General features: G+C 40.8%; 1 protein-coding gene across 1 annotated transcript in view; it reads left to right on the top strand.

Annotated features, from left to right (window-relative positions):
* Nucleotides 1-13,762, top strand: part of PHF20L1 (PHD finger protein 20 like 1) — a 211,504-nt gene that overhangs the window by 173,151 nt on the left and 24,591 nt on the right. The window contains exons 61-62 of the mRNA XM_030509285.1: nt 7,900-8,064; nt 8,808-8,975. Of these exons, the coding sequence (XP_030365145.1) occupies nt 7,900-8,064; nt 8,808-8,975 (333 nt within the window). The remainder of the gene's footprint in view (nt 1-7,899; nt 8,065-8,807; nt 8,976-13,762) is intronic.

Raw genomic sequence — 13,762 nt, 5'->3', positions numbered from 1 at the left:
CTATTTTGTTTTCCACTCTTATTGAGCCTGAATGGGAATGTGAGGTTTGCTTAATTCTTTACTCCGTACCCCAAAATAGCTCTGTCTGCAAATAATTGAAGCTCAGTAACAGCATCAGCAATGAAAGAATATGGAGTTAAAGCCTGTCTATGAAGCATATTTTCATATCAGTGGTACAAAGTGCAGAAGTAGGAGCCTCAGGTGTCTGGAATGACACCTGAGCCTCAGGCTCGCTCATCTCTGTGTCTGGAATGCGGAAATCAATAACCTGGCTGAAGTGACTCAGGAATATAGTACTGCAGGTACAAATATAGAAATCAAAGGGATTCATTTAGGTTTGCCCTTTGCTTTAATACTCAGGACGTGATCTGAAAAGCTCATATGCTTTATTTTGTATATTAAAATTACAAAACAAAACCAAACCCAAAACCCAAACAAAAGGCAGTAAACCCAAATAGAGATCCTACTTCACACTGGAGTAGCTCTAAGTAAATGCTCGTTGTAATGCCAATGTGTTCGATGAGGAAAACTAAAAGTTGACAAGTGTGGGAACCATTGTGTAAGTGTTATTGGAACCAAGAGACACTGTTCAAATTCCCAAAGCTGTGCCAAAATTTGGAACTATGGTAATTTCAGGATAACATCCCTTCTTTTCGGTGGGCTGTGCTAACAGTCGTCATTCTGAAGGTACTGGAAGAGCATTTAGGGATCTTGATAAGCAAATCAGTCTACACTGCAGAGCTGTAACAGCATTATAGGCAGTCCTCTGGGGAGCTGGTTTTGCCATAATACCCCATGATTATCCCCACCAGTTATATTTTGATTAAGATCTTATCGCTTTCTTCCAATCAAAGGGATGTGGCATGCATGTTCCTTAATGGCATTCGCCGAATGAATTTACAATGTCTCTGGAATTACTAAAAGATCACAGGCTGGGAGGTGTCTTCACCACATGTAGGAATAGGCAGGGGGACAGCTCTGCCATTTCCTGATCCTTCTCACTAGTATCTGCCTTTGGCTGGCTCTAATGGTCTTTGTGCTTCTACAAGGTAAGCTTACATCCTAAGATGAACTCGTGGACAGAGCAGGTGTCAGACTGAGCAGGAAAGATTGGTCACGCTAAAGAAGAGATCGTACTTGCTTGATAGAACATGCTCCACTGGAAACACAATATATTTCAGCCACGTTTTGTACCATGCTTGTAGAGGAACAGATGAGTTTGCAGTGGAGGGAGGTAAATAAAATTCTCCATTTCCATGTCATTTCTGCCTGTTTCTGGTGGCTATTTATTCTTATGTAATGATGAGAGCTAGTTTACCCTTTCAGTGCATTCAGCTAATAACTTGTTTTAAATGATAAGAGAATTGATAAGCTAGTGTCTACATCTAAATGGAAGAAAGGTGAGGCTTTATATGTCATCTTTAAAGTATTCATATCCTGTTATTCAAGCCACTAACCTGACACAGGCCTGCTGTGAGTTGCCTGAGAGGGGAACATTGCATTTGCAGGACTACCTCTGATTACAACAAAGACGGATTTACCAAGACTCATGTGTGAAAAAGAAATCTTCCTTCTTGGAAGTACTTACCTGCCAATTCCCTGCTACAGTCCATGTACTAGTGTTTGCCACGTGTCTGCCACACAGCTCCTTAGCTGTGACAGAGACTTCTCAAGTTGGTCCCAAGGTTTTCTACTTCTCCATCTTCCTGAAGACAGACTTTGTCTGAAAGTCTGGAAAACTGACATTAATGTCTTCACATAGAGCCCTGCAACTTCAGTGTGTTGCTAAGCAGTTGCCATCATGCAGAATTAAATGTCTAAAGAAAAGCAGTGCAGGATACAGAAAAACAACTCTGTAAGAAAAAACCCAAAAGGCTCCGAACTGAAAACCACTTCTGAAAATACTTTAACTCCAGTCTTTTAGAGAATAATCTGTTAAACTAATTGGAAAGAAGAGTTAGTGGTCACTTTGTTGCAGCTTGCTTATTAGCAGGGAGAGAAAACAGGATATGAGTAGACTCTTTAATCTGTCATTAACTGAAACTGAAGATACCCTCAAACAGAAATAAGGTGCAGTTTTCTGTCAGTGGAGTGATTATCTTCAGGCTTGAACTGCAGAGGAGAAGACTGTGGTATCCATTTCTCAGTGTCTCTGAGCCCAGCTTAAATGCTTGATACAAGAAACAGGCTTTAGTCAAACACAAGTCGTGTTTTAAGTGATAGGAAGCACTTGAGCTCAGCAGTCAGGAAATGGAAGAGCCTTGGCTATCCCGGAGGTCAAACCAGATGGTCTGACAGATATTTCTGGCTGGGAACTGAACACATCAGAGCCTGGAGAAGTCCCTATCTTTAACAAATAAAATATTGCTGTAGAGGTGGCTCTTTTGGGAAAGTAGAATAATCAGGACATTTCATTGGGTTGACTGTGTTCATTAGATATTTTTTGATCTCACTTTTTGCTTGTTGCTTCTTTGCTTATTGTTACTGTTATTGCTGTTTGTATTGTCTATAGAATGCTTCTGGGTAGACAGAAAGCCTGCTTTAAAAGGGGTCTGCAGCCTTGCAGACATCAGAGAAACTGCGTTAATTTGAAGGCAGTGCATGTGTCAAAGAGCCGAATATGGCTCAAGCAGGGTTTTCAGTTTCAAGAGAGGTTGGAAAAATAAGAGGTCACGACGTGAGGAGAGGAAGGCTTTGGGTTTACAGAGTGTGGGTGATAAAAACTAGTTGCAGTGAAGTTTCTAATCATTAGATCTGTTGTGAATCAGTTTTGAAAAACTTTGCAGAAGTGACTTTCCAGAGTAAATGAGGAATTAAAAGTCATTCACCACGGCAGCTTATTTGGCAAAGATCTTTTCCAGGTATGCTGGGAGACAGAGGTCCACTTAGAGTAATGTGTTGACCTGGCTAGACACCAGGTGCCCACCAAAGCCGCTCTGTCACTGCCCTCCTCAGCTGGACAGGGAAAAGAAAATATAACGAAAGGCTCGTCGGTTGAGATAAGGGCAGGGAGAGATCACTCACCGGTTACTGTCATGGGAGAAACAGACTTGACTTGTGGAAAATTATTTTAATGTATTACCAATGATATCGGAGTAGGGTAATGAGAAATAAAAATGACATCTTAAAACCCCTTCCCCCCACCCCTCTCTTCTTCCTGGGCTTAACTTTACTCCCAAATTCTCTACTTCTTCCACCCAGCAGAGCAGGGGGATGCGGAATGGGGGTTATAGTCAGTTTATATTGTCTCTGATGCTTCTTCCTCCTCATGGGAGAGCTCCTCATGCTCTGCCCCTGCTCCACCATGGGGTCCCTCTCACAGGAGACAGATCTCCATGAACTGCTCCAGTGTGGGTCCCTTTCACGGGTGCAGCCCTTCAGGAACAGGCTGCTCCAGCATGAGTCCCCTGTGGGGTCACAAGTCCTGCAGCAAACCTGCTCCAGCGTGGGCTTCCCATGGGGTCATAGCCTGCTCGTTTGGGCATACCCCTGCTCCAGCATGGGTTCCTCCCCAGACTGCAGGTGGAATCTGCTCCACCGTGGACCTCCACGGGCTGCAGGTCACAGCCTGCCACACCATGGTCTACACGTTGAGCTGCACGGGAATCTCTGCTCTCGTGTCTGGAGCACCTCCTGCCCTCCCTTTGCACCGACCTTGGTGTCTGCAGAGATGTTCCTCTCACATATTCTCACTCCTGTCTCTGGCTGCCAGTGTGCAGCAGGTTTTTTTCCCCCTTCTTAAACACATTATCCCAGAGGTGCTACCACCACCACTGACGAGCTCAGCCTTGGCCATTGGTGAGTTCATCTTGCAGGCAGCTGGAATTGGCTCCATTGGACACAGGGGAAGCTTCTGGCAGCTCCTCACAGCAGCCACCCAATACAAGTCATATTTTCTTTTTTATTATCTCATTAGAATAGTAGCAAGAGATTGTTGAGGGAGAATTAGTATGGACAGCACAGCACCAGAGGCAGGTCTGTGAGCTACAATGTCTCAAGAGAGAAGTTTGGAAGAGCTACCAGCCTCAATGGAACTGATCACAGCCTGACAACAAAGCAAGAATTCTTCACATGATACTGGTTTGCATTTATCAGCTTTTCACCACTGTGAGCTGCAACATTTCCTAGTATCTGAATTTCTACTGGTTAGCTTAACCTCTAGTTTTGAAAAGATAAATAAAGAAACACTTGCAAAGCTGCTGGTCCCTGAATTAAGGCTTTGCCTTCCATTCGCAATGCCTTCTCCTGTTACAGTAAGTACTATTAGCCAATACTGTAATCTTCCCACTCTTCCTATGAATGCAGGAGGACAGTGTAATATTGCTGTTGTGGATTGTGCAACATGACTGCAACCAATTCTTCTCAGCAGCTCAGTACTGAATGGTTTCAACTGGATTGTTGTCAAAAATGGCATCGGAACTTCCTCTGATGATGGTGGGTCAATCCATAAGGATACCTGAAAAAAGAACTGCAGGTGGCTTCAGTTCCCTGTTGAGCTCCTCTAAGTGATGCTGAGATAGGAAATAGCCTGTGACAGCAAGATGGTTAACAATCACAATTTTGCTATATGTCACCTCTTGTTTAGAGGTTTGCTTTCAGAAAACTGCTCTGCACGACTATCTGAAGATCTCAGCCGTTAGTTTTAAAAGTGAATTTTTTAGCTCTTGTGTTCATAGGTACAGAAGAATTCCTGGAGAACTGAAAAACAGAGGAGTAACAAAAAGAACACAGTGTTTGTTATTTTGGAGCTGATCTCATGGTTTTTGGTTTCCTGATTCATGATTCTGTCATGTTGATGGTAATATGGGTGTCGTGTAATGGAAACGAACAGTCCCTCTGCTATTTTTGCTTCTGCCTAAATACTCCTATTTTTTTAAGCACACAACTCCTTCATTACTGGTTGCTGGGACTAATCACACAAATAAATTATGGTTTTATAGGGAAAGAGGGAAATGCTGAGTGCAGCTATGTTATGTGTCCTGAGCCTGCATCTTATGTGGCTACAGTGTTTAGGGAAGATTTCTATTTAATGTGAAAACTGCAGGCTCAAAAAAGAAGAAATTTAGTTCTGGGCAGTCTCCAGCTTCTGCTCTCACTTATTTGTTCCTGAATTTTTTTGGTGAGGATGAGGAAATAATGAGCCTTAATTGTGATGTGAATTTGAAAAACAGAGAACTGGTACAGTTTTGCTTGCCTAACTTCTGCAGTAAGAGGAGCTTTGTTTCCAGAGCCTGGAACATATTTTTCTGATGTACCAGGGGAGGGAACATAATGATATTGCTTCCAAATACTGCTTGAATGATGTCCCAAGTTCCTCTATCACCCACTTCCAGTCCCAATAAAAGTTAAACATGAATAACAGTAGTGGATAACACGTCTCTTTCAAACCCCAAACACAAGACATGCTTCCTGAATGCGGATGTTATAAAAAAAAGCAAACTAAGGAAGTGGCCATTACCATGGAAAATAAAAGAAAAAAATAGAATGAAGAAGAGCACGTAAACCTGTTCTAACCACTCATGCAACGAAGAGAAAATATCCACAGCTAGAATAAGGCTCCAAACAAGAACTCTCCTCACCTTGCAAATACATTTGCAGAATTTTGGGGTTTTTCTTTCACTCGTCAAGCTTGGACCATACCTAGTGCTAGCCCATACGTATCCAGGGCTGTGACATGAATATTTGCCCATCCAGGCTTTTAGCTCTCTCTGCAAGAGAGGACCTGTGGGACACTTGGTCTCAGTGAATTTTTGGATTCCATATGTCATCTGCTCTCAGTATCTCCCTACTCAAGTCAGGCTTCTAATAAGGCAACTTCAGAATTTCCACAGAAACTGCCACTTTCAAAATTGTAAAACTTTTGGACTTTGGGAAATTGAAACCCTTTAATTTTTTGTGTTTTGGTTTTGTTTTATTTGAAATATGCACCATTTAGAGGTAATGGTCACTTGATAAAACATGCTGAGCCTGTTCAGATCTGATGTTGAAGAATATGTTTGCCGAATTAGTGGATAATTATTGTGCCATCCTAGGTCTAATTTCTCAGTTATACCAAGGAGGCACATAATTCCTTGCTCCAAATGAGAAGCTGGTCCGTTCCAATCCTAACTATTCTATGATTCCATGGATCTGAAGGAAGTGTTATCCCTTTTCTAGTCCCATTCATCCTAGTTCTGATAGACATACTCTTCCAAAAGCCAGACAAAAAAGCAACATTCTCATTCTGCATCCTGGGGACTCACCCACACACAGAGTTACTCTCATCAAGGATATTTTTCTTTCTCTCTCATGACCAACTGAGTCAGTGCACCTAGTCAGCAGCTGGCAAATATCGTGCCTTACAAACACAAAATAGGCCACCACAAATCCCACGTGAGGATAAAGCCCATTGCTCACTCTAGTTTTCATCTAAATCAAGGGTGGAAGTGAGGATTACATCCAAGTAGTGTTTCTTTCTTCTTCCCTCTTAAAATCAGAGAAAGCCGTTCTAGTACCCCAGGATTGACAATCATCTTAGCTTTTTCCTTTGCTTGTCTGCAACCATCTGCATCACAGCCATTAAGCTAATAACAGTGCTTGTTTTCCAGATCCCTTTAAAAGGAAGAGAAACCTTTCAGGAAGGTAGTAGCACTGGAAATTCTACATATAGTGAAGTAAAAAAGCTATGTCTACGTCCAAGTGATAATCTCTTTCTAATTCTTTTTTGAAACCAATTTCCCCAGTTGTGAGCAGTGGTATCCTTTTAGTATCAATGTGTCTGCTTGTTGGAAGTACAAAAAATGCCCTGGGTGCTGGCCAGGGCTGCACAGTGTTCTTTGGGCTCAAAGGTTTGAGACAACTTCAAATTAAGGATTTGCTCTTTGTTTTGTTTCTTTCTAACTTGCTCCTGGTTTTATGCTTCTTCAGGCTTGTAGTTGTGCTTTGAGCAAATTCAGTAAGAAGTTAATTGGCTGAATAGATTGAGGTCTTTCATATCATGCATCTGGTGTTTGGGCTTTTTTTAGAAGTCGGAAGCTAATCTTAGCAGTTATTATAGTAAACTGGTGTAAATGTTTGGAAATTAGTCATTTGAACCATGTCAGAGCTATTCCAGCCTTTCTGTTCTAGGTCAGATCTTATCAGATTTATGCTAATTTATCTGCATTTTCAATAAGTAGTTTTCATGGTTACTTAACAATACTGTACCATATTTTCTTGGTGAGGACTTCTGTGAAGCCTGAAATAGAGATTGGACTGTAGCCTGTGCTCTGCTCTTGATGTGCTCTGACTCTCGCTGATCTTCTGCAGCTTGGTTTAGCCTTTTGTTCTTATTATTTCTGCTCATAGCTCTTCTAAACCTTCACTTCTCCTTGGGTTAGCTATCTTAACATTTCTAGCCTAAATTTATTTGCACTCAAGATGAATAGTTAATGCCCATTTGGCCTTGTACCAACATTGTCCTAAGTTGTAAGTAACTCTTCTTCATAGATTCATTTAGAAAGATCCTGCCTGCTCTCAGTTCTTGTTTATCACAGTTAAGAAAATAAAACTCTATTTAGTTTCCTCTTGTAAGATGGGCTATCCACTCCCTGGTATGCCTCACAGCACCTTTTTCCTATCTGCTTCTATCTGAATGTTTCTCCTTCCAGCAAAACTGTCATAAAGATTTGTGACTTGGTTTTAAACATAACATAGACACTTTTCAGAGATCTTCCAAAATAACCATGGAAGAGATGGAAATGGCCAAACCTATCCTCCTCCCCTTTGCTTTGATCATTAGAACTTCCTTTACATGACTTAAATACCAGTGTTCTCCATTCTGCAACTAGGTGGGTTTTGCTTCTCATCTATTTTACCTGCACCAGGGTACCAGGTGTTTTGACTGCATGTGTTGACTGGTATTGTCTTTTTTTTTTACAGGGAGGTTCAGCTTTTTCTCCTGCATCTGTTATTACGAAGAGCAGAGCACAGACTCAAGCAGCAGTCCTGGCTGAAGATGTGGGATGCCCTTCATCCACCAGTGAAGAAATTGTAGCCTGCCTCCGTCAGTTGCCTGCTCGTGTCCTCAATGATGCACAGACTAAGGTACACCATAACAAAATATGTGCCATTGGCAAGGAATCAGAAAGTTGCCATTGACATAAAGCTGTGAGGAAGTTTAAAAAATAAACTGTGCTGAATCCTTTTGAAAGAGGAACAGGACTAGATTTGGTGGAGTGATGCTGATCTCCATGACATCCACCTCTGGCCTATGAATATTCGCAGCTTGATTCTGCTTTAGACTAAATTCCTTTTACACTACCTTGACCACGTTTCCCAAAATTAGTCAAAATGTAATTTTTGTCTTCTTTCAGTCCCCTCTCATCTGCCCTTGGGTGTTACTTTAGGAGAATCAAATGTCTGTAGATTCAGTAACTGCATTTTTGCAGAAGAAGAAGTCAGTGGGGAGGGATGTCAGTGCTCTGTCTCTTTAAGTGGGAGAGTTGTGAAAGCTGAAGCAGAAATAATTCTGGGGATGGATCCTCTACCCACAGATTAAAACACCGACTGGCAATACATTTTCCAATCAGGACCAACATAGAGCCGATCCCTAATTTAAAACAATATTTTTATGACTGTGAGACTACCAATTCTCTTGGACTGTTCAGCTCGTTTCACCTACTGAGACTGTCAGTAAAAGCATTGTCTCCTGTCAATGATGAGTTTGCACTTACTGATCACTTGTTCACTTGAGGGCTATCAACTCCGTTGTTAGAAACATCAGTACAATGGGAATCACCAGGGTACACTAATCTAAATGCAATATTATTGCTTTTTTGCTAACCTAGCTCCTAGCTATAAGCGGTCCATTCCAGTACTGGGGTCCAGTGGTGGATGGAATTTACCTTCAGGAACCTTTAGCTAAAGCCCTGCAGCGTCCTCAGCGTCGGAAAGTAGATCTGCTCATTGGAAGTGCTCAGCAAGATGGGTTGATCAGCAGAGCTAAGGCCATTAAGGTAGGAAGACACTCACTGTTAATGAACTGATGGTATTACTATGATTATAGTGATGGCAGTTATCATATGAAGCCAAGACAGGTGCTTTTCAATTTCTACAATTGATGAATTACATGCAAATATGCAAAGGCATTGTCCATCTCCAGGCAGTCCTGTTTAAGCTGATTGATGGCACTATCATATTTATTGATTAACATTACTGAGATATGAAGAGGTAAGAGACCAGCAATGATTTAGCATGTATTCATATGTAGCAATATTTTTTACTGTCTTTAAATTCCTATTTATATTGCAGTCTCCGTTGTATCTTAAAAGGAAGAAAGCAAGCTCATAACTTAGTTATGAGGTTTTTCACCATGCAGCAGGACTAAGTCAGTCTTTTCCATGCCAATATTTTCTTTTTTGGCATTTTTTTTTCTCTCTTGCCTAAAAGAAGTATATTTTCTTGTAAAGATGTTTCTGAATGTGGCCTACGAATATCTAAGAATCACAGCGGCCTGATGTGTGCTAAGGATTCAGGACATAAACTGGTGAAATGAAAAAGAATTGCTGTACTTTGAACATGCTTACTTTGTACATACTTTGTACATGCTGTACTTTGAACATAAAAAATCCTCAAAAGCATGAAGTTCTACCCAGAGGGATTTTACATCTTCTTGTGAACCTTCTGGTACTGTCTGTTCTTGAGACAGCACATCAGCCTTTTCTATCTGTCCTTCTCTACGATGGGAATGATAGCATGTCACTGTGTAACAAATTAGATTAAATGCTCCAATGTGCTCAGATATATGACAAGAAATCAACAGGAGAATGTAACATGGCAGGAATTATTTTGAGGATTACTTAAGTGAGCTGCAGGTCTGTTGCTATCTTTCTGTAACTGTGTGGATCTCATCGCTTAGGAGGCAGTGAAAGGTCAATCCCAGCTTCTCTTTGCTGATAGCCAATAAAACATAGAACAGTTTTGAAAGAAGGCTTTTTGACCCACCTGAATAAAATTCATGTGGCTTGTTTAGTCTCCATCAGAAGTTCCCTGCTCTTATTTCATGTGTATTGCTTTTTTGGAATCAATTAAAAGAGGAAGTCAGGCATAGGAAACGGACCATGATGCTGGCAGTCTGCAGATAATGATCCAGACCCTGTGAGAGGGGAATAAACCTCAGTAACCTCATGTGATAAAAACTAGGAAGTGATATTTTTTCCTTTACCACTATTTCCACATATGACATTTGTCTGTAAAACTGAAATAAAATGCCATGATGTATGAGAAATTATGCAACAAATCATGGTGTTGATGAAAGCCAGAAGTGCTAAAAGCCAGCACCGTCAGGTTGAAATGAAAAGGAAAAACACCTGAAACTGAGAGCTCAGCAGTAAAATGTTGCCTTTCCAAAAACAAAATCTGGAATAGCTTCTTTATTTAAAGGCTTGCAGAAAGTAAGATTGGAAGGGGATTCAAAAAATTGGTGCAACTGAACCTTAGGAAATGGTCATATCTACCTGAACCTGAGAGACCTGTTTTAAAATCTCCTACTGTTGAACATCTGATCTCCTTCGGCAGGGGTTTAACTATCCTTACTTAGAAGGATAGTTAACTTATTTACCAGCTACGATACTAGTACCTACCTTACTTGGTGCTACTGCTATAAATCAGATTCCATCCTGTTCATGAAAATTCATAATATTCATGGTAGGTGGTTATATTTTATTTGCTCCCTTTTGACATCCTTAAGATGATTTTGTAGTCTCAGTAAGAACTTTATGCACGTTTTCCTCTATTTTCCTGTGTCTTCAGGTATTTAGGGCTTTAGGGAATATGACTGTTTTGACCAATGTGTATTCATGTCTCGAGGAATACAGGACAGGACAGTTTTGTGATTTCTTCCTGGTCCGTGCAGTTAGTGTATTAATTGCTGGGAAACTGTAAACTGTAATGCTTCCTCTATCATTGAGCTATCTAAGAACATGCATTGTCTATCTCAAGACCATTTGTACCTCATAGCCATGACCATGCGTGGTTGCAAAGTCAGATGATAAAGCCCTCAGTAGGCTACAGACATATTTAGCTGCAGTGGCAGAAACCAGTGCCAGTGGTGGTTGTTACCGAGAAGTCTGTGCTCCATTTCCTCTGTCATAATGTCATACAGGACCTTTGATCTGTTCTAAGTGTCCTCTCCCCACAATAGACATGAAAGAAGAATTTGAGACAACACACACTCTATCCCACTGTTCTATTTTATTCAACTTAAGAGCTCCCTTGAGATAGATCTGACTTGCACCTTTCTGGGAAAACCAAAAGCTGATTTTACTGATATACTAAGGAAAGTTGGGGGGCTTAGAGCACTGAACTCAACTGGGAGAACCAAAGCATAGTTCCTAGCTTGCCTCTGGCTACAACGTGGTTATTTAATCTGTTCTGCAAAGAGGGGATCAAACCTTCCTGGGGTAAAAATCCATCTGTGGATGTGCTCCAACGCTGTAGAGGAAAGAACCATGCATGTATTTGGGTAGATAAACAATGCAGCTAAAAGATCCTGTGGCAAGTGTATGCAATTGGTAAAAACTTCTTCATTTCCATCATCCTTCAGGATGTCTGATTTCAGTGTAGCCACATGCAAAGAGTGGGGGACAGGAAAAATTGCCCCCTGCTGACCTGTTCCTGGAATAGTTGTGCTGGAGAATTCAGACAAGGTCTTGCTCTGTTGATCCTGATCTTGCTCTGTTAATAGTGATCCTGTAAATGGTGAGGAGACACTTTTAGCCATTTGGATGCAAGCAAGTACTAGATGTGATGCAAATCTTATCACCTTAGACTGGAGTTGCATACAAGTCTTATAAACTCATAGCAGTCGAGTGAGAGTAAAACCTCTAGACTGCAACCAGACCTGAAGGTGGTAAATCCAGTTGGCACAATGTTGTTCTGTGGGGGCTTACTGGTATTTGGTTGTGTTGGTTGCCTCTGTACTCCCACTGCAACACTGTGCTTATGTGTTTTAAAGCCTTTACTATTAAAAATGAAATAGAAAGGCAGAAGCACCACTTACATGCTAGCAAAACATGTATGTTTAATTTGTTTACAATTAAAGGCTGAGGTCTCCCAGTGATGTTTGCAGCAGAGAGTATGCTGAACATTTGTGCTCAATGTCTTGCCCATGGAAATGACCGTTTATGACATTCACTTGAATGCTTATTCATGTGAACTGAGACAGATTTACCACTTCCTGGAGCACTTTGTACTCATCCCAGTGCAGCCATCAAATGGTTGAAACTAAGTGAGAAACAAAGCAGAGTTTGTTAAGGGAATGACAAGTGGCACCATAATGCACTATTATATGGCATATGGAGCAGTTAAGCCTGAGCCCGTTAACTGCAATTCCCATGACAGATCTTGAGCGATATTACCTTTGAGCAGCCATAGATTAGGGCAGCTGAGCAGAAACCTCTAAAAATGTTGATTTCAATTCCCGACTGGACAAAGCTTTATCCCCGTGCTATAAGTGATGGGAGGTGGAGGTGAGAGGATCTAATGGTTCCTGCTGGAATATATGGTTTCACTTAGGCTGCTTTATATCTGTGTTTGTCTGTACATGCATGTAAGTCAGTATAGACATGTATATATCCTCCATATGTTCTATGTTCTGTGCATACTATGTGATCTCCACAGTGCAAGGATTGTTATCTTTCTTTTCAGTTGGAAGACTAAGGTTGTACTTTATGTGTTTATCTTTTTCTCTCCCTCTTTAGTACAAATCTAATTGGCTGCAGAACCCAGAAGCAGGAGATAGTGGAGTGAGTAGATAGAAATATAGTTTATGTACCTCATGTAAGCAACTGGATCTAAACAGACTAGAACTTCCATTCTGTACTATTTTGCAGTCAGTTAATTTCTTTCTGGATAAGGGTATTCAGCAACATATAACAATTGACAGATATGTGTATATTAACTGTAATGAGCAGGGGAGCAGTGTCCTGATAAATGCCACCAGTGAGGAGAATGGGCTGATATCAGCTTTTGACTTCATCTTGCAACTAGCTGGAATCCTTGAAAGATTCTGTTGAATGGCTGGCAGGTCTCTCCCCATCTTTTGTGACATTTATCAAAAGCCATTGAAGACCTAAGATCTGTTGGTGTTACAGCTATTCTTATTTGTCAGTAAAGTATGTTTTGCCCCTTGAAAGATGTAAATATTTTTACTACCTACAGCAACAATTTCTGTTTAAATGAAACACTGGGCCAGATTCATTCATATGCTCCAGAAGCTATGCTGCAGCAGCAAGAGCAGTAAGCATTATTTAACTCATCATTTAGGCAATGTTTAAGACAGTTTTGCATCAACAGAACAGTAGAAAGTTGTACACCTGCTGTCTTTAATTACTTTCTTACTTACTTTCTAAAGTAAATTGAAAACCCCACTATAACTCTGAGGTCAGTTGCTAACACCTCTTTAAGGGTTAACAGAATGTAAATTGTTTTACATAATGTGCAGCTGCTTCTGTTAATCTGGTAGCAGCTGTTGTATCTACTGCTATTTGAAAATTGTTCCTCAGTCATGTATTTTCCAATGGGAAACATTATTTGGACGTGCAAAATTGGTCAAATTGAATCAATTCCCGATAATTTAAAATGCTTTGCCCTTTTATGGGCTTTATTAAACCCCTTTCATGGGTTTTATTTTGAACATATTGCTTTGTTTTGTGCTATCATGTTGAAGTCAGATGTTAAAATTACATTACACTGTACGCAAAGCGATACTTGAGAAATCGTGTTTCAGATTGGGCTATTTTAG

The sequence above is a fragment of the Strigops habroptila genome, chromosome 1 (genome assembly GCF_004027225.2).
Source record: "Strigops habroptila isolate Jane chromosome 1, bStrHab1.2.pri, whole genome shotgun sequence".
Classification (NCBI taxonomy): Eukaryota; Metazoa; Chordata; class Aves; order Psittaciformes; family Psittacidae; genus Strigops; species Strigops habroptila.
Note: the sequence above shows the minus strand (reverse complement) of the source record. Positions and strands in the feature narration are given on the sequence as shown.